This window comes from Mauremys reevesii, linkage group 5, assembly GCF_016161935.1.
Source record: "Mauremys reevesii isolate NIE-2019 linkage group 5, ASM1616193v1, whole genome shotgun sequence".
Taxonomy (NCBI): domain Eukaryota; kingdom Metazoa; phylum Chordata; order Testudines; family Geoemydidae; genus Mauremys; species Mauremys reevesii.
This window is the reverse complement of record NC_052627.1, coordinates 113,489,861-113,509,618: the sequence shown is the minus strand read 5'-3', so window position 1 is coordinate 113,509,618 and position 19,758 is coordinate 113,489,861. Positions and strand designations below refer to the sequence as shown.

Here is a 19,758-nt window from a genome sequence, read left to right as displayed (position 1 = left end):
GTACAAATGCATAAAACATGACATGAGAACTTCACCCATGCTCTAGCCAATTGCCTGGGTACACCGCAAGAAGGACAGGAGACACTTGTTATGGATTTTAATCAGGCCGCAACTTTATTATATAGATGTCTGGGACTATCAAATCAATTCTTTGGGGCTTCCACCAGCCCCACTTCGGTTCCATCCAGGTCTCCCAGCTGACCCATGGCTTGGACCTTACCATCCACCACCCTCATAAGAGAGTTAAGGAGAGCTATGAGAACGGGGGTGTTGCCTCCCTGCCGTACCAATCAGAGTCCCCAACCCCCTCCCACATTCTGTTCCTTTATCCAGTACCTCCTTTTAAGTCCTTTACCAGGGAAGGGAGCCAGTGACCATTTATCTGGTCACTGGCTCCCTTCCCTATGGAGTACCTGCACTGGACATCCACCCCACACTTACAAAATAAGTTGTGACATGTGGCCTACCACCTTTTCCTCTCACCAGAAAAGGTCCTCCCTCACACCCACTGTGGGGAAGTGAAAAAACCTCACTCCACCGAAGCCAATTCAGGTGGTGCTGGAAAAATTCCATCCCAGCCCCCTTTTAAGGAGAGCAACTACCGTAATGCCCACAGCAGGTCCTAACCTAGCCCGCCATTCGCCTCTGCTAGGGGAGGGAGGGTGGGTGCTGGCTACCTTGCTGCATGGAACAAAGGGACTTGCTCCACCCAGGTTTTGTACCTTTATGCCCTTTGGACCTCACGTTCCTGGGCAGGGTGGGGCAAGGTTGAGTCATTACTGCAAAGCTGACCACCGACCACCTTTTGAAAGGTGCAAAGATGGCTTAAAGTCACTTTAGGACTCCCTCCCTCTGGGCTGCAGGTTCAATGTACCAAACAGTCTCATTCACTGCAAGATTTTTGGGGGAAGGACAATCTAAGGGACAGATTTTGACAATTTTACTCACATTGAATAGTATCACTTCAATGACTTAAAGGGGAATATCTGTGGGCAAAGGTACAAGACAACATGAGTAAGGGGATCAGAATCTGGCCCTCAGAAATCATGACATACAAAAAGTAAGGGCAGGAAGAGGAATAGAATCAAATATACACAATTTATATATATTTACAATTATTTAAAGATAAGAGTGAGTTCCAGCTAACTTCATCTGCCCTTCAAGACATCATAAATTGATTGATTTCTTTTAGGCATTACAACAGATGTGGGTCTTGAGGAAAGGTTCAAAGAAGGAAAAGGTAGTGGCACTAAATCTATAAAGCTCTTTTGCAGAGTGCTCTGGATATTTAGTTTAAGTATATGTTTCTTTTTAAAATGGCTGTAGAATACAGTAGTTATTCTCCAATCGAGTTTGGGTTGTATATCAACTGATGCAGTGGGATGAACAGCCCCTTGTTTATACAAGACTGGGGGTTGGATGAGGGCTAACGCTCAGACCAGAAAGAGACTGAGGTAATATTGGTAAACTGGGAAAGCATCCAAATATCAAAACAAAACATTGTTTCAAACTGAACTTTTTAATTTAAAAAATGTTGAACCATGCTGCTTCGCCATTTTCTAAACAATTTTCCAAAATGTTTTTGAAATGGGAAATTTATTGAAACCAACTCTTTCCTGTGAATAGTTTCTGTTTTGATTCATTGGCATTTTCCAGTGAAAAACATTTTGTCTAAAAACTCCCAAACATCTCTATTTAAGACTACCTCTCACCCTGTGTGATACACCTCTACCCAGATATAACGCTGTCCTCGGGAGCCAAAAAAAATAATTAAAAAAAAAAATCTTACTGCGTTATAGGTGAAACCGCATTATATCGAACTTGCTTTGATCCGCCGGAGTGCACATCCCCATGCCCCCGGAGCACTGCTTTACCATGTTATATCTGAATTTGTGTTATATCGGGGTAGAGGTGTACTATCACAGCTGTGACCAGTGGAGGTATGGGAATTACATATCATTAGTTTCAGAAAAAGGCAGCTGCTGGTAAGGTATCCTCTGGGAAGAATACTTGCCTTTTGGAATATGTTTCTTTCCCATGATCATCACTGCCCAGAGTTTTCATAGTTCCAGTCACTCTGCAAAACCTATCACTTCTCTTAGGCATCTGCAGAGGAGGGGTGTTAAGAGAATGTGATCTATTTGTTTTGCATTGGAGCTATTATACATATGTGGGGTACAATATATGGGCTACAGGATTTTAAAGTGTTTTATAAAAATATTGTTTTTAAAATGGTGAAGTGCCTAGGGTTGGAAGATAGGTGCTGGAAAGTCAAACAAAATATTGGTACAGCAAAAAACATTGTGAGGCATTTTAAAGTGTGTTTACATTAGTATGCATGCTTCAAATCCGTCATTACTCAGGAAGAATGGAGAGGAGTCAGAACAGCTGAACCCTCTCATTTAGTTGTAATGGGTTGTCATATAAAAGCTAGATTTTGGCCTAGACAGTCCACCCATGCATGAGCAACTGGGACCTAGTTCCAGATCTGAAGGGATAATGCGAGCTGTATGACCACGTACACCTTCATGCCAAAGCAGGTGGGTGGAGAATCAGGAAGGAGGGCTGGCGAATGGGTTAAAACCCTGGCAGCACCCCCAATGCTACAGCCAGCAGAGATGTTATTGACCATCAGCAAATTACTTCCTCCATCCCCTGAGAGGAAATGAGCAACAGGATCTGAGCCACATTTCCTTTCCAGGGCAGCTTTGGGGCAGTGCAGCAACGGGTTGCCAGTTTCTATGGGCTGTGTCCTTGAGACCTAATCTAGTCCTGTGATGGAGTGTACGATCCCCACACCGGCAGACTAAGGATTAAAGAAAAGTTCTGGGCCCAGAAGGCCCTGCCCAGCTGTATCTTCTGGGCATGCTCACATTGGAGGCTGGGCTCAAAAAGGGAGCAGCTCAGCTCAGTCTAGGTGGACACAACAGGGGAGCAGTTGAGGATGAGGCTCCACATAGCTGCCACAGGCCCGTCACCCCACGGAATCTGGGCTGCAGCTGATAGAGGAAGACTCTCTGAATGCAGTCAGAGAGAATTCCAGGGAGAATCCAGAAGCTGACTAGTGGCACTGATGTAGGAATCAAAGTTGGGTAGGAAGCATCCCAAGGAACAGGTGTAAGGGTGCCTGCCCCTAAGCCACATATTTGAGTTATTATTCACAGGGTCCTGGGCTGGAACCTGGTAGAGCAAGAAGGGTCTGGGTTCCCCTACCGCTGCCCACTGACTCTTGTCACTGGGCAGCCACTAGGGGTGCTGCCAAGCTCAGACATCAACCCCCTGACAATCCCTAAGGCATTATATTCTATTAACACAGAATATAAAGTCAGATTTTCAGATGTGAATAAACGCAATCAGAAGCTGTCTTTCTTGATGATAGAAGGGGTCTAGTTATCAAGGAAAACAAGGATGATAAAGTTTTGGCTAAACCCATCAGTGATGTATAATGGTGAGCACAATAAAAGTTTTAAGTGTGTTTTTTTTCCTGATATAGTCAGTGGAAGTCTAATTATTAGTGAAAGAACTCAGGATAATTACAGGCTGAGTGCCAAGATGTCAATACAGCACCACCACAAGCTGTTACTTTTTTTCCCTATTGTTGTTGTTATTCTCCCCAATTCCCTATATGTGTATGGGAACATTAAAAGATGGGGGAGGGAAAGTGAGAGGGAAAATGTTCAAACTTGTCCAAGCTTTGTAGGAGTGCAAAAAGCAGGTGCTTCAGTAGAGATTCTTGATTCTCAGTCTGAAATTAAGTGAATGCTTATAGAATGCTAGATGCTCCAACCCAAATTCCCGATGCACTATGTAAATCAACCAGTAATCGAATTTTTTACTCACCACCCAAAGCCCAGAAGTCATTCACTTACATGAACATGTGGCTTACTTTTTTTTCCTTCCAATCCTTGGCCAGGATTGCAAGGTTTCCTCAGAAACCATCTGTTCTGTTACATTAAGAGCCTGCTTATTATGGGCTCCATTGAGATTTCTGAAAGATTGCTCAAAAAGTGAGGTGTTACAGTTTAAAGGTGGCAGAAACCAGTCTTAAGATACCAATGTAGGATCATGCACTCAGCATGTCGAATCTGCTCTAACATTTGAAATTAAGATAACTTTTTAAATCAATTTAAACACAATATTTATAAAAAGCGTTTTAAACAAGCACCTGCTCCTGAAAGGTGCTAAACTCTCTCTACTCCCACTGAAGATGAGGGGGTTGAGCAATATGGAGGTGCTCACTATGGGATCAGACCCTCTATTCTTATAGGATACACATGTAACGTGTAAAGATGTGTCTTTAAAAAAAGTCAAAGCAACTGTTATAACAACTTGTTTCTACACATTTTTCAACATATAATTTTCTTTGAGATTAATGAGAATTTTCATTAAAATACTTAAGATATTTTCTGGAAATCATGGAATGTTTGTATTGCTTAAATACTTTCAAATTCTTGGAGACATAGGCCCCAACTCCGCGGTTGCTCCAGCCCTGGAGCACCCACGGGGAAAAAATTAGTGGGTGCTCTGCACCTACCAGCAGCCAAACTTCCCCACCACCACCCACTTCCTCCTCCTCCCCCCTGAGCATGCGGCATCCCTGCTCCTCTGCCTACCTCCCAGCACTTCCTGCCACCATCAAACAGCTGTTTGGCAGCTCTGGGAGGGCAGGGAGGAGCGGGAATGTGGTGTGCTCAGGGGAGGAGGCAGGGACTTGGGGAAGGAGTCGGAATAGGGGCAGGGAGGGAGCCAAGTTGGGGTGGGGACTTCGGGGAAGGGGTTGGAATCGGGGCAGGACAGGGGTGGGGCCTCATAGAAGGGGTGGAGTCAGGGCAGGGCTGGGGACAGAGGGGGGTGGAGCACCCACCGGCGGTAGCAGAAGTCTGCGCCTCTGCTTGGAGACATTCTGAAACATGGACCATAACAAGTGCAAAAATAAAAATGGGAACACAAATCCAACATTTCTAAAGAGAAACAGGCTAACTGATGTGTAAATGGGGAGGCCGTGAACAGTTCCCTCGTTTGCACATAAGTGTGGGATCCTGCACCTGCTGTGCTCCCATTACAAATGTTATCCATTTAGAATTTTCTTGTGAATATCAAATCAATAATTAGAGCTCTGTACAGTTGGTACCCCCAGCTTCAGTGTCAGTGGCAGCTGCTGAATTTGTCTATCAGTTTGGTTTTAGGGTATGTGATGCTGATTTTTAAAATGTCCCTTATGAAATGTTCTAGCCACAGAGAGTTGTTTCTACATGCCTGAGCTGCTGTCGCTGGGAGATTGAATAGTCTCTTTCACCTGATAAAATCTAAAGACTGATGTGTTTCCTCTACTTTTTGTTCTCTTAAAGCTAGCAGCTGACAAAGAATCTGACAAGGGCAATATTCACACAGAGTTGCCTTCCTCATGGAGCCAGCTGGAGAGTGAAACTGATGTGATTATGACTTCAGAGCTAGATTGCGCCTTTGAGGCACAATCCAGAGTAAAGTCCAGTGCTGAGCTACGTTCTGCCTCTGAGTTCTCCAACGTGCAAAGGGAGGACACACACTATTACACAAATTTGAGATCCAGTTTACACCACCGGCTCAACAGGTCCCCAGGACTGCAATTCTACCTAGCTCTCACACCGTTGTGTAACGGAGGTGGGGTCTGGAAAATGATTTATTGTATAAAAAGATGGCAGAATGTGTCTCTTAACCAGTTTCAGTCTGCTACCTGTACCCTGCAGAGAAATTCACTGTGCTGTGCAGTATCCCCACCTAGTCAAATGTCCCTAAACAAACACTTACTCTCCCAATGATGGGGATTGCTGAGAATCACTTTCCCTGCTCGAGAACATATACTTGTTACATCTCCCATCTACCCAGGAAAGTCACAGTTCCACGTGTTCTGTGCTGGGCTCCAGAGCAGCTGCCTAGGGGAGACAACTGGAAGCAGAGGTGAGGCACTCTGTCCCCACACGCTGTTAGTCCCAACTAAGTTGCTCCTGTCTATGTCTGGGACAAATATGCTAAGACAATAGATAATAAAGGTATATAGGGATACAGAATCTATCCTCCACTCCTGATCTGTCTCCTCATGCTGCGAGCCACTAATATCCATGGTCTCAGCTAGGTGGCCCTGGCCATAGACTGGAGAAACTTAGAAAGGGGTTGGGAAATGGGTGTTATAGACCTGGCTTCACACCACTAAGGAATTTCCCTGACCCAGTGAAACCTCAGCTGCCATTTTAAGGCATGACCAATACAAAACAGCTGGAACAGAGGCAAAACATCTAGCCCAGTATCTTCTCATGTCACTTAAAGCTCGAGAATATTTGTGGCCATACTACCAAGAAACATTACTACTCTGCACTGGTGCAGTATGTTGCTGTTGGATAAACTGTAGATTATTAGAAAATACTTTGCCAATTATTCAGTAAAACAGACTATGACTGTGGGACTTATTCTGGTATCCCATCCGTTTTACACCAGTGTCGCTCCCTTGACTTCAGTAGAACTATTCCTGATTTACGCCAGTGCCCATTAAGCATCAGATGTGAGCCCTGAGTCTCAACACCAGAGATATATAGGAGAAGGAAGTGTTTGTACATTCAAATCATAATTTAAATTTAATTTAAGGAGGTCAGATTGTCAGGGTTTGTTCTAGGGGCAGACAAGCAGGGCGATGACCCTGGATGCCAATTTCCAGGGAGTGGCACACTGCTTAGCATTTTTATTTTGCTGTTTTTTCCACTCTGATTGGCTAGCTGTGGGGTGGTGTTCTGGGGTATTTTGTTCTTTTTGTTTCGGCTGCTCGTGGGGTGGTGGTTCCACAGACGTTTTACGCCCTAGCTAGTAAAATAGGGGCCGCTCCTGCAGACTGTTCAATGTACTTGACAATTTGAACAGAGAATTTGAAGTCTGGTACAATATCATCCCTGGAAAGTAGACCTGAATGCAAATTATCCTTCCTGTGCGAGCCTGCAATTACATGGTTACATCTGCAGTAAAGTTAAATGAAAATTATAGTATTTCATTCCTAGTCAATATTTGATTTATTGAATATCCAAATATATAATTTTTACTGTAATTTGATTAGACCCACATTTTACAGAACTCTATTAAGGAAGAAAAGAAAATCTAGTTAGATCAGATGCAAGCACACACTTGCAATATTTGACAGGGTGTAAAACAACCGTTACCTGGACTTATTTTAGGAATTTGCAGTTTGAATGATTTATTTCAATTTTGTTCCCCGCTGGACTTCCTACAGTCACAAACCAGGAAAAGAAACACTGAATACCAAGCGGAAGGCTATTCTTGAGGAATTTCCGACTTGGCCAGCTCTGGGTATTAGAGGAAATATTTAACGGTATAGTGCCCTGAACTTCAAAAGTTCCCTTCACCCAGAGATCTCAAGATACTGTGAAATATCAGCGCCCTGTGGTACAGAGGAGAAAACTGGGAAAGTGAGCTACTCAAACCATAAAGGAAGTTAGGGACAAAGTCAGTGGGGCTGCTCACTTGTCTAAAGGTACATATATGCTTGCAGATCTTACTGAATCACTACCTAAATCAGGCTCAGAACTTAGGTCACTCGGTATTTAAGGACACCCTTTGCTGAATTGCAGCCTTAGCTGTCAGAGGAGCCTCCTCCTGAGCAGGGTAAATAAACCTTTTTATTCAGGAAAATTAATTTTACTCCTTTTTTCCTCCCCCTCCACATCCATGGCCCCTTTCCTATCCTGCTCACAGTCATTGTGGTATAGCTTTTCACTTTCTCTAGTAAAAGAACTACTACTGTAGTTACAAGACTGCATCTGCCCTGTCAATCTCAATAGAGATAGTGCTCCTCTAAGAGAATGGTGCATGTTGGTATAGGGTCATTTGAAAGTCCGGTGGCCACTTCTCAGGTCTTTATATCTCAAGAGCTCATCCTCCTATCTGCTGAGTGGCATGTGAATTCTCATTACAACAAATACCATTGCAGTAAAATATTGACAATAAACTGCCACTCAGGTGTCAACAGGAAAAATGCTTTCTTGTTCTCTGAGGCTGTCTCTAGGGAGACGGGTAGCTGCTGAGGGAGTTCCCTCCAGAGGGGAAGAGGACAGCTGATGGAGAGAATCACCTTGAGCACTGTGCACAAAAGCATGCTGAGCTGTGCAGAGTCTTTGCCTGGCTGTCATCAGCTGCCACCTGCAGTCAAACCCTGAAGAGGTATAAAGTTGCTGTAGCAACCACTGTAATTTTAAGATATATCTACATAGACACTGCATCCCAGTAGCAGTAAAATATAAAGTTAGGAGTGTCATAAAAAGTCCTACCACTGTCACAAGACAAAAGAGGCTGGGGTGGCCATAAGAGGGGGGAACAACAATCACCGCTCCTTAAAATGGAAATTTAACAACATGATGAAGGAAGCCAGACTGAATAGCAACATCTACTTCCTGAGCAGATGCAAGAAACACATCATCATCCCCAGAGGACTCTCCATCTCTAACCATCGGACCACTACATACAACTCCAAGTGTGTGTGAAAGCTCTGCAGAAGGACCTCGGAAAAACTGAGGAACCATCTTACATACTCCAGAAGGGAGCTCCTCAAATGAGAAATTATCACATGCTCCCAAACACTGGAGGAAGAAAAAAAAATCAGGAAACTCAGAACAACCCTAAAAAAGGCTGATGACAGCCATCCAACACAAAAACAAAAAGTGGAACCACCTCTGGGAGATACCATGACACCAGAACCCCCATGTGAACAATACACAACACCTCAACATCATCAACCTATCAAGACTGCCCCTCACTGGAACTGAAGTATTTGTACTCTCCAAGAGACTGGATTTCTGCTCCACCACAGAATCTGATACCATACTAACATGTGGAGAACTAGAAAATTCTTCTGCTGACTCCAGCTCAAGGAATTCTGTCACAACAAAGATACCACTACCCACAACTATCACATTCCCACCAACAGTCATAAGGAAAAAGAATAATTTGACTGGACACCCTCCAGTAGACAAAACCACACATTGGATGATAACATCCATTGCTTCAGGGGAAAGAAATCAGTGATATTCTTAGCAAATATTGCATCTACCATAATCTCTCCACTACTGATATAGGATAGCTATACAGCCAATGAAATCCAACCATCAGATAGCGATCAAGCCAACAGACAAAGGGGGAATCATCATAGTCTTTAATAGTGATGACTATGTCAACGAGGCTAACAAACAAATCTTGCAACCTACTATAAAGAACTCAAAAGAGACCCCAAACCACAGTTTACACAAGAATTTAAAGATACCATCAAATCCTTCCCCAAACAACTCCAAGAGAAACTCTACAACCTCATCCCCCATGAACCCACCCCGGAGACCTTTTACATGCTCCACAGGACACACAAACGAGGGAACCCAGGCAGACCCATCATACCTGGCCCTGGCACTCTTACTGAAAGCATATAGGACTCATAGAAACCATCTTCAAACCACTCACCACACAAAGAGCCAGCTTCCTCTAAGACACAACTGACTTCCTGCAGAAACTCTGCAACTTTCACAACCTCCCAGAGAGCACCATTCTTGCCACAATGGATGCCACCTTTACATACACCAACATCCTTCACCATGATGGCATCACTGCCTTCCTCAAATACTTATAAGATAACATACAGCACTCTGAAATCCACCCCAAATGCATTGCCAAACACCCACAGGAACTTTACATTTAACAAACTCTGTGTTCAAACCATAGGAACAGCCATGGGTACTAGGATGTTTCTTCATTATCCCAACCTCTTCATAGCCACCTTGAGGAAGGATTTCTGGAAAATATGGACCATGAAACTGCTGATATACCTGAGTTACATCAATGATACTTTCATCCTCTGGAGAGATGACCTAAACTCCCTCAGATTTCCACCATAACTTAATAACCACTGTCCATCCATCAAATTCTTTTTAGAACACTCCCACCTCAGCATCAATTTCCTGTATACCATGATCAGCTTCAACAATGGAACCCAATAGACAACTATCTGTAAGAAGTCCATGAATCACCACACTTACCTCCACAGATCAAGCAGCCACCCTAGAAATGTCAAGAAATAAGTTTCTCAGCCAGGCACTCAGGTACCACAGAATTTGCTCTGAAGAGAAAGTCTGCATACACACCTAAACACATTTAAAACCACCTTCACTAAATAGGGCACTCCACCAGATATATGGACCACATCATGGAAAGGACCACCCAAACTCCCTGGGAGAACCCATTTCAACAGTCTGAGGGGGAACCACTCACCACACATCCCAATTTGTCACCTACCACCTCACAGTAGAAGTCTTTTCTGTACCCACCCTTCTGGCCTGCAAACAACCCCCAACCCTCACCAACCTCATCAACAGAAGAAAGCTCCCCACAGATTAGGGCACACCCCTAATTGTCCTATAAAGAATGTCCCCAACTGAAAGCAGCACCAGACCCTGCCAGAACAACAGATGCAAAACCTGTAAACATATCTCCACTGCTACAATGATCAACACCTCTACACATAACACACCTTTCAGGATCCATGGATCATATACATGCCTATCACAACATGTGGCATACCTCATCCAGTACACGAAATGCCGCAACAACAACTATGTGGGTGAAACCAGACAGTCCTATGCTCTTGAGCTCACAAAGAAAAGACAAAAACACCATATCATCCATGAGCAAACACTTTTCATAAATCGATCACTCCATATATGACCTCTCAGTCCTCTTCCTCCAAGGAAACCTGTGTAATACCGTCAAAAGATGAGTCTGGGAACTTAAATTCATAATTCCACTAGAGCCTAAAAACCATGAACTTAAACAGAGACACTGTGTTTATGGCTCATTAGAACAATTTGTAACACACCCTACTGCCTGCTAGCATGTGTGAACCCCTTATGCTTAACAATCTGTCTCAACTTGTATTTAGCTCAGACACTCTGGTTACCTTCCCCAGTCCTGAGAAAGAGCCCAAAAAACTTGTCCCTTCCACCAGCAAAGGTTGGTTCAGTAAAAGATATTACCTCACCTATCTTGACCCAAAGGCAAGTCAAGAAAAGTGCCATGCTCTGCAAGCACAAATAAAATACAGGACATAAATCAGGGAGAGGGTTTTACAATAGGTTCAGGCACAATTTACCAAAATAAAGAAATGATGAGGCAACAACACTGTGCTTTGGTGCTTTCTGTCATGAGGAGGTTCCACAAGGAGATTGACAGGTAAAGTTGGGATCAAAGTCATTCCTGAATGGATGGTAGGGGCTGAAAGTGATTTGCTGAAAAAAAAACTTTTTTGGAAGCTGTGCTTTTGACATGTCGTCCTTGTGGATACCATAAGACAGGCCATCTTAACATGTGTTTTCTTCTTTTATTGTTTGTGAAAGAGTCAGAAGATGGAGTGGAACTCTTGTGTTGCTTTGGGATAAATGAGTACATTATTTAGAAGACTATTTTGTTGCACTGACAACTGTACATTAAACAAAGTATGTTAAAAGATGAGCAGCATGTTTATATTTCTTCCTATTGTTCAGTGGATGCTCTAGGACAGTGTTTCCCAAACTTGGGATGCCGCTTGTGTAGGGAAAACGCCTGGCGGGCTGAGACGGTTTGTTTACCTGCCCCGTCTGCAGGTTCCGCCGATAGCAGCTCCCACTGGCTGCAGTTCGCTGCTCCAGGCCAATGGGAGCTGCTGGAAGCAGCGTGGGCTGAGGGATGTACTGGCCACTACAAGTTTGGGAAACACTGCTCATGGGGACTGTGAATCTAAATCCAAATGATAAAAAGGTTCAGAGAACACTGCAGTCAACTGCACCCCAAACAAATAATCAGCACCAGGAAAGGCTGTCATATTGGGAATTACAAAAACAAACAGTGCTTCATGAACCATTGTCTTTTAAGTAGCATTGCCATCTGCCCCACATGACAACAGTGGATCCACCAGCTAGCTCCTGAAGAGCTCAGAGGGCTGTAGCATTCAGTTTTCCCTTCCCTTACAAAACAACTGCATCTGGCATAAAGAGCCAGGGCCTTTTGGGGAAGGCAGTGTTGTCAGGGTGAGGGGGCAACTCTGAGGGAAAGAGAGTAATGCATGAACCCCTCAAGGGTTAGGATCATTTGGATATACCTGTCAATACTTATCCTGGATCTAACCTGTACCCCCAACAATGGAGTCATTAAGGACCTCTGTAGTTTCAGTTTGATGTGACATTCTAGTAGTGCTGTGTGATAGTAAACAGTTACTGTGTTCCACCCCAGAGGTGGCTGAACCTCAGTGATATGGAAGAGGATACTTGAATACAGTTTTGCATGACACTCATTCTTGCAGTCTTACTCAGGCAAAACTTCTCATGAAATTCATTGAACTAAATGAAGATTTACAGCCAAAAGTTTGAAAGTCAGCTTGCGAAGTGATTTGGGCTTCTGCTGGATGAAACACACTGTTACCCATGTAAGACCCCCGATCTTGAAAAAATTCATATATGGACTTAATCATAAGTGTGGGAGTAGTTCCAAAGAACACAGTGAGCATGTGCTTAAATTAAATCTCCTGAATCAAGATCTAACTCATTATCATTATTTGATCTGCTGTCCAAGTTATATGCAAGCTTCAAATTTACCATTTCAAGTAATGGTCTCTCTCTAACATTTTCTTAACATGACTCCATCTGACTGCATAGCCTTGTATTTATCCATATGAAAATTTAAGATCTTGGTTATTACATGATTCTTTATTATTATATACTCATTTGTAAACAAGTCATTGATTTTCCCCATTCTAGCACATGCTCATTGAATTGAATAAACATTTTCTATCATAATTACATTTCAGCTTATAGAACTTTACATGTATTTGAATCAATGTAAAAAGTATCTTTGTAACTGAAATATTTTAATCATATTAAAATAGATAAATCAGGATCAGAACAAGATCATTCTTTTCTAGACAGCCTAACTGAGATGTCTGCTGCTACTACTCTCTCTTTTTTTTTTTGAAGTTGATTTCTTAGTCGTGCTAAACTCTATGGAAGATATTTACTTATAATTATATTTACACAATTAACTTAAGCAAATGTACTGTAGTCAGAGTAACTTAATTTAATGTACAACCAAAGTTGCACTTAATTTGATTGTGATAAAAAAGCTTCAAAATGCAACTCTGTTAGCCTAACCAGAGTGAATGAGCATATCATATTAGTATGAAGAAATCTGCTGCTAGATTTTATCACCAAAAACAACAACAACTACTAAACATTGATTCTTACCTTTCCAAAACTCCCTTTCCCAATAGCTCGCAGTATTTGAAAGTGGTCAAAATTAACTGTAAAAGCAAATAGAAAAGAGAAGAATAATAGTTTGTAAAATGCAGACTCAGAATCAGAAAGAGTTCTTTAAAAATTAAAAACAATGCAATGTTGCCTACTCTTGTGACTTGATTACAACTCTCATGATATTTAATGTTTTTCTTAAAATCCCAGGTCCTGGAAATGAAAATATGTTTGGGGGGGCGGGGAAAGCATTGTATGCAGTGTTGTCATAGCCAGTTTGGTCCCAGGATACTAGAGAGACAAGGTGAGTGAGGTGATATCTTATTGGACCAGCTTCTGTTAGGGTAAGAGAGAGAGAAGCTTTGAGCTTACGCAGAGATGACCTTCCCTCTTTAAAAATAGTTGTTGCAGAGAAAAGCCTGAAAGTATGAACTGAATGTAACCTAAATACTCAGAAACCTGTAAGTAAAATAAAATTAACCCAATTTAAAAAAAAAAATCTCAAAATATTTGGGGAGAGGGGGTGTGCTAATTCGTGGTTTTTGAACATCTAGGATTGGCAATAGTAGGCCAATGGGAGGAGAGAGGGGAAATATATCCTAGTGAGAAGTGGATGATCACAACTGTTGCTTTCCCCATCCCCCACCCAGAGTGATAGGTGTAAATTCTGGCCTATGAGTGAATTTTGAGTTGCCTGATTCCACTCTTCTCCTGAGTCAGTCTTATCCACTTTTGATGTCACTGGCTCCAGTCCAATAACTGTCTACTGTTCCCCAGCACAGCAGAGATGGTTTGGAATTTTCACCATTTCAGCCACACAGCAAAATGCATTTTGCAGGGCTCCAGAATCAATGCCAACCTCATTGGGGGAATTTCATTGTTCATATAACACTGCAAAGATCTTCAGACAGAAGAAACTACAGAAAGTGCAAAGTCTGGTTAAAAAAATATGTGTTACTGTGATTATGTATGGGATCCTCCCCTCACTGCCACAAACCTAGACACTCAGGGTATGTCTACACTGCAATTAGACACCCGTGGCTGGCCCATGCCAGCTGGCTCAGGCTGCAGGGCTGTTTAATTGCATCATAGACATTTAGGCTCAGGCTACAGAAGACCCTCCTACCTTGTAGGGTCCTAGAGTCTGGGCTGCATTCCAGGCCTGAATGTCTACACCACAATTAAACAGCCATGAGCCCGAGACAGCTGACAAGGGCTAGCCACAGGTGTCTAACTGCAGTGTAGACATAGCCTCAGTGAAAGCAAGTTACTTCTCTTCAGGTCTGATTTATTATTGAAAAGGTCATTCTCAAAACACTAATACACTAAAAATTCCACACTAAACTGTATCAACACTCACAGTTCCTTCATTCCTTCCCTCAGGTCCCAGCTCAGGCTATGCCCAACCTCTCTTGTAACCACATGAGATAATGAGCCAGCTGCACCAGTGAGTCAGCAAATCAGTTAATTTAACAGTTTCCAGCAGTATCATCATCTGCTAATAGGCAAACACTGCCATCCTGTTACAGATATGCAATAGCAGTGGTAGTAGTAACCACTCTCAGGGCCTCATCTCTTTGTTCAGGCAGAAAATCCATTGAAGTGAAAGGGAGTTTGGATGATGCAAAAGGATCTGCATCAGTCCTTCCCTTTATGGTTTGTTACCTCGGAGCAAAATGTAATTTAAAAAGAAACACACAATTTTCTTAGATGTAATACAAAGCCTACTTCAGAAGATTTTTTATCTTAGCATAGAATGGATTTACTCCAGAGTCACACCAATATAAATTAGAGTAGTATCTGCCCTAGAGGTGTTTGCATAGTGGTGTGAGAAAGCAGATTTTGGCTTTCAGAACCTTTCTTAGTGGTAGTGTTCCATGAGCTAGATTGAAGGTCACACTACATTCTAAGCCCAGTGCCCAGGTTAGGTGGTAGGGCTGGTAGTTAAGGCAAAAATCCATCATTATACTGGTGGTCTGAGCAAATTTGATATTGAGACACAACTATGGGAATGTGTGATTCAGTTTTTACAATCACTTGTCAGAACAGAATCAAACTTTAAAGTGAAACCCAAAGGCTACAAAACCACATGAACTGAAATTGGCAAAATGTATTGAAACTTATTTAAAAAAACCCCAAGAACTGGCAACTTGTGTGTGTTGTTCTAGCTTTGGCTGTCCATGTCTAATGTGCCCACCACTGTGTTAACTGGGCATCTGCAAAATTAGGTATAGCATCTTTGCAAAGTTGCTCTGAAAATGTACCACTTCAGGCAAAAAAACCCAACTCACAAATAAACAAAACTTCCTAGTCATACTTTATACATACCTGTTAAAAATATGTACCAGCCCAGGTAGAATGGGAGAGTAGAGCCAGGGGCGGCCCTAGGACTTCCGCCGCCCCAAGCAGGGTGGCGCGCCGTGAGGGGAGCTCTGGCGGTCGCCGGTCCCGCGGCTCCAGTGGACCTCCTGTAGACGTGCCTGCGGAGGGTCCGCTGGTCCCGCGGCTCCAGTGGACCTCCCGCAGGCATGCCTGCGGATGCTCCACCAAAGCCGCGGGACCAGCGGACCCTCCGCAGGCATGCCTGCAGGAGGTCCACCGGCGCCACCTGCCGCCCTCCCCGCGGGACGCCGCCCCAAGCGCGCGCTTGGCGCGCTGGGGTCTGGAGCCGGCCCTGAGTAGAGCCTCTTAAGGTTGATGTCAGTTATATGACAAGGTTGCAATTAAACAATGGGGCTGCCTGTGATAGCAGGAGACTGGTCTTGATGACCCAGGAGCTCCCTTACAGTCCTAAGTCCCTATGTATAGCAAGTCAATGAGAAAGGCTGATGTCTCAGTGTTACCCTGTCACAATGCTTGTAGTGTGTTTTGTTAACTCAATTAATTATATTTATAATATATCTAAATATTAGATCATTTTTGCTAACTTGCAGCATCTTCGAGGAAGCATTGTTGGTCCATTTGTTGGTGCTGCTTTAACAAATATCTGCTGGATCATCACCAGGAAGCAGGATACTAGAGTGTGAGCTAAACAAGCAGTGGGTTAAAGTCATATCAGTAGCAGAGTCATATCATCTACATGGATCAGGTACAGTGGGCATGCGTAACACACACTGAAGAGTGGGCTACACTGCTGTTGGAGGAAGGCTTATCAAACAGATGAGTCTAATAATATTTTGCTCCAAATGAGGGCTTGCTGCCTGAAAAAGCTGTGCTCCACTCCTTTGGCCCTGGGCAATCCATGGTTATTATTGATCAAAGCTGGTGTCCAGGAGATCTGTTCCTTCAGTGATCCAGAGCTAGTGAAGCCCCAGTCCACCAAGGTTTCTGACGTTTTATGCCCTCTCTCGGCTAGTCACTCTGCACAGGTGCACCCACTGAAGGTCAGCCCGAAGGAGTGACTTGCAGGATCAGTGACCAGGATCTCGAAGCTGATCAGAGATGTACATTCTTGTAGCATGTACCGGTTAAGAGAGAGGTGCTCCCCTCAGCTCTTGCTTAAATGGTAGAGAGTGATTTTTACCTCACTCTTTGACAGCTTTTCTCCTTTGCAAACAAGCTTAACTCTGTAACTCACATACTACACCCCTTTTGATATTTCTTATACATTTTAGTGATTTGGTTTTAAACCAGACACCTCTGTTTAAAGACAATGTCATTTGATTGAGCGTGGCCTCCTGCCTGCACTCCTTAGGCAGGTAAAAGTCCTATTTATGTGAATGGGAGTTTGGCCTCAGAAAGGATAGGACTGGGTTCTTTAGCTAGGCCATAGATTGATTTTGGCTAAACCAGCGTAAGACTTGTTAGGCTGGATTTCCTCTCAATATAATTCAGGAGAAAATAAGTGAAAGGAGAATCAGGTTCATTGGCTTCAACTGACATACTACAGACATGCAACAGGCATAGCTTGGATCAGAGTCTGGGCCACTAAGGCTGGTCCCCAATTACAGCTGGATAGCATTGGATGTAGATTCATCTCCAGCAATTTGAAATTAATTCCACACAAGTTACAACAGGGATATATTATATTGTTATGCCGCACCAGATTGATTTTGAAATGTATCATTTTAATAAGGGATTTTATTTTTGTAAGAACCTAGATTAAACATTCATTTTTAGCTAGGGGAAGGAAGTTTATTAATGTTCTCTTAAACCCTATTTCTCTAAATGTTGTTCTTTAATGGTTATCATTACTCTTAATGACTAGGATAATGTATTTATTATAGGGGGTTTAAATGTAAATTGGACTTCTCCAAGAAGAAAATGATTAAATGAAGCATTTGTCCCTTTTGGTTTAACTCAGATTATTAATAAACCACATACGAGTGATTAAAAATACAGCCACAGTAATTGATTTAATGTTCACAACTTTCACTCTCAGCATGAACCTTAAGTGGAAGGTTACACTTTTCAACCTAACATTAAGAGACAACAATGTTGTCTTTGCATGGGTTGCTATAAAACATGTCCCTTACTTTAAATTTTAAAGTGAATGTCTACTTCTAGGTATCAGAGGGGTAGCCGTGTTAGTCTGGTTCTGTAGAAGCAGCAAAGAATCGTATGGCACCTTATAGACTAACAGACGTTTTGCAGCATGAGCAAAGTACTTGCATCCGAAGAAGTGGGTATTCACCCATGAAAGCTCATGCTGCAAAACGTCTGTTAGTCTATAAGGTGCCACAGGATTCTTTGCTGCTACTTCTAGGTACTGAAGTTAAGACGGACAAGGTGGATCTGCCAGACAATGAAAAGGGACACAACCAATTGGTAGTTGTCAGGCAGGTGAAAAGGAATCCTGGCTTCCTATAGCCATGCCAACCTGAACCGTGATCTTCATAGATAACAAAAGCACAGGTTGAATCCTGGTCCTATAGAAGTCAGGGGCAAAGCTCCCTCACACCTTAGATTAAAACCAGAATTGTGGGGTCTGGGTCAACGCTTAGACTGGCCACTCCCGTCCAGCACGTCTTCTGCAAGAAGCAGTGCTGCTGATTCAGTAGGTGGCTCTCTTTCCTCTAACTCAGTGCTGACCCAGTGCTCTCAGCATGATGCTAGAGAAGGGTAGAAGGGACATTTTTTCAGATGAGACGTCAGTCAAAATAGCAATATTCAATTTTAGGACTATGATATTTTAAACAGTAGACCTATCGGAGGTCAAGATGAACAGAAAAACATTAAATATAGCAGAGAAAAGGTGAGTGCGGTAATATCTTTTATTGGACCAACTTCTGTTGGTGAGAGAGACAAGCTTTGCTGCTTACACAGAGCTGTTCTAGAGGTCTAGGAAACTTACTCTGAGTGTCACAGTTAAATACAAGATCATTTAGCATAAGTAGTTAACACATAAAGAAGAGCTCCATGTATACTCTAAAGGTTGTCTCTCACACTAACAGAACTTGGGCCGATAAAAGTTATTAGCCCATACACCTTTTCTCTCTAATATCCTGGCTACAACAACACTGCATACATTAAATATAGAAGTCAGCTTAGCAATACAGATGTGACTAACAGAGTATTGCAAACTAAATTGAGTGCAACCTTAGTGTTATACAAGTCCATTGTCCTCAGGTATTGATTTTCATCCTTCCTTCTGATTTGCCTTTTCTTGTACTTGCCTTTTCCTATTTAATCACACAATTTGTATGTTCTTTTAGTGTTTTTTTCCCTGTTGTGAACATTCAGGACTGCAGTGCCACAGCTGATGCTGAGATGAGCCATGACCTCCAGTAGTTCTTGTGCTTAAAATATCATCAAGATCAGACAGTGTCTGTGCAATTAGGGTATCACAACTACAGAGTTCTCATCCCTTAAAGTATTACACATCTAACACTCTTGCAGAGACTGGCATTGTAACTAATGATGTTTTGCTAGTGTAACCCACACACCTTCTGGGTGTGGTGTTCTGTCCCATCTAGAAGACCACTTAGAGAAAGAGATAAAATTAGATTGCTTTACAGCCTTAGCTAACAGCTAGTTGCTTTTAGCTTATGCGGTAGAGAGAGGCTCATGCACTAAACTCCAGAGGTCCCAGGTTCAATCCTGCCTGCTGATGACCAGGATCTGTCGGTATTACACTAGCACAGAATCCAGGTGAGACAAGGGTATGGCTGGCAGGGGAACTCATTCTTTACCAGCAGTAATATGACTATTGCTCTTTTAAAAATAGTTTTCTTGGTATCCTTCATTTGGGAGGAAAACATTTCCTTCCCAACTTTTGGGGAAGTGGATGCATTTTATCTTTACAAGTTTTTAAGCAAGCACCGTTTGCAAGTGGGTTATCACATGTAGCATAATAGAGGTGAATGGTGCTTTACAAACATGTAGGAAAATAAAGTATCTCTTGGAGACTGCAGTCTGAGAGCCTGATCTTGCATTTGTTACTCATTCAAATTTCCAACCAGCATGAGTGGGAGTTTTGACTAAAGATTCCAGGTTCAGGCCCTACATTAGATCCAGCACAATGATT

At 42.8% G+C, this 19,758-nt stretch overlaps 1 protein-coding gene across 6 annotated transcripts in view; it reads right to left on the bottom strand.

The window, feature by feature from the left end:
- Positions 1-19,758, bottom strand: part of STK32B (serine/threonine kinase 32B) — a 313,103-nt gene that overhangs the window by 212,774 nt on the left and 80,571 nt on the right. For 2 of the 6 annotated variants that reach the window (XM_039540819.1, XM_039540820.1), the window contains exon 2: positions 13,290-13,345. The exons of 3 other annotated variants lie outside the window; for them this stretch is intronic. In XM_039540819.1, coding sequence (XP_039396753.1) covers positions 13,290-13,345 — 56 coding nt within the window. Of the gene's footprint in view, positions 1-13,289; positions 13,346-14,652; positions 14,749-19,758 lie in introns of those variants that run through there. One more of the 6 variants, XM_039540822.1, reaches the window with a different exon arrangement.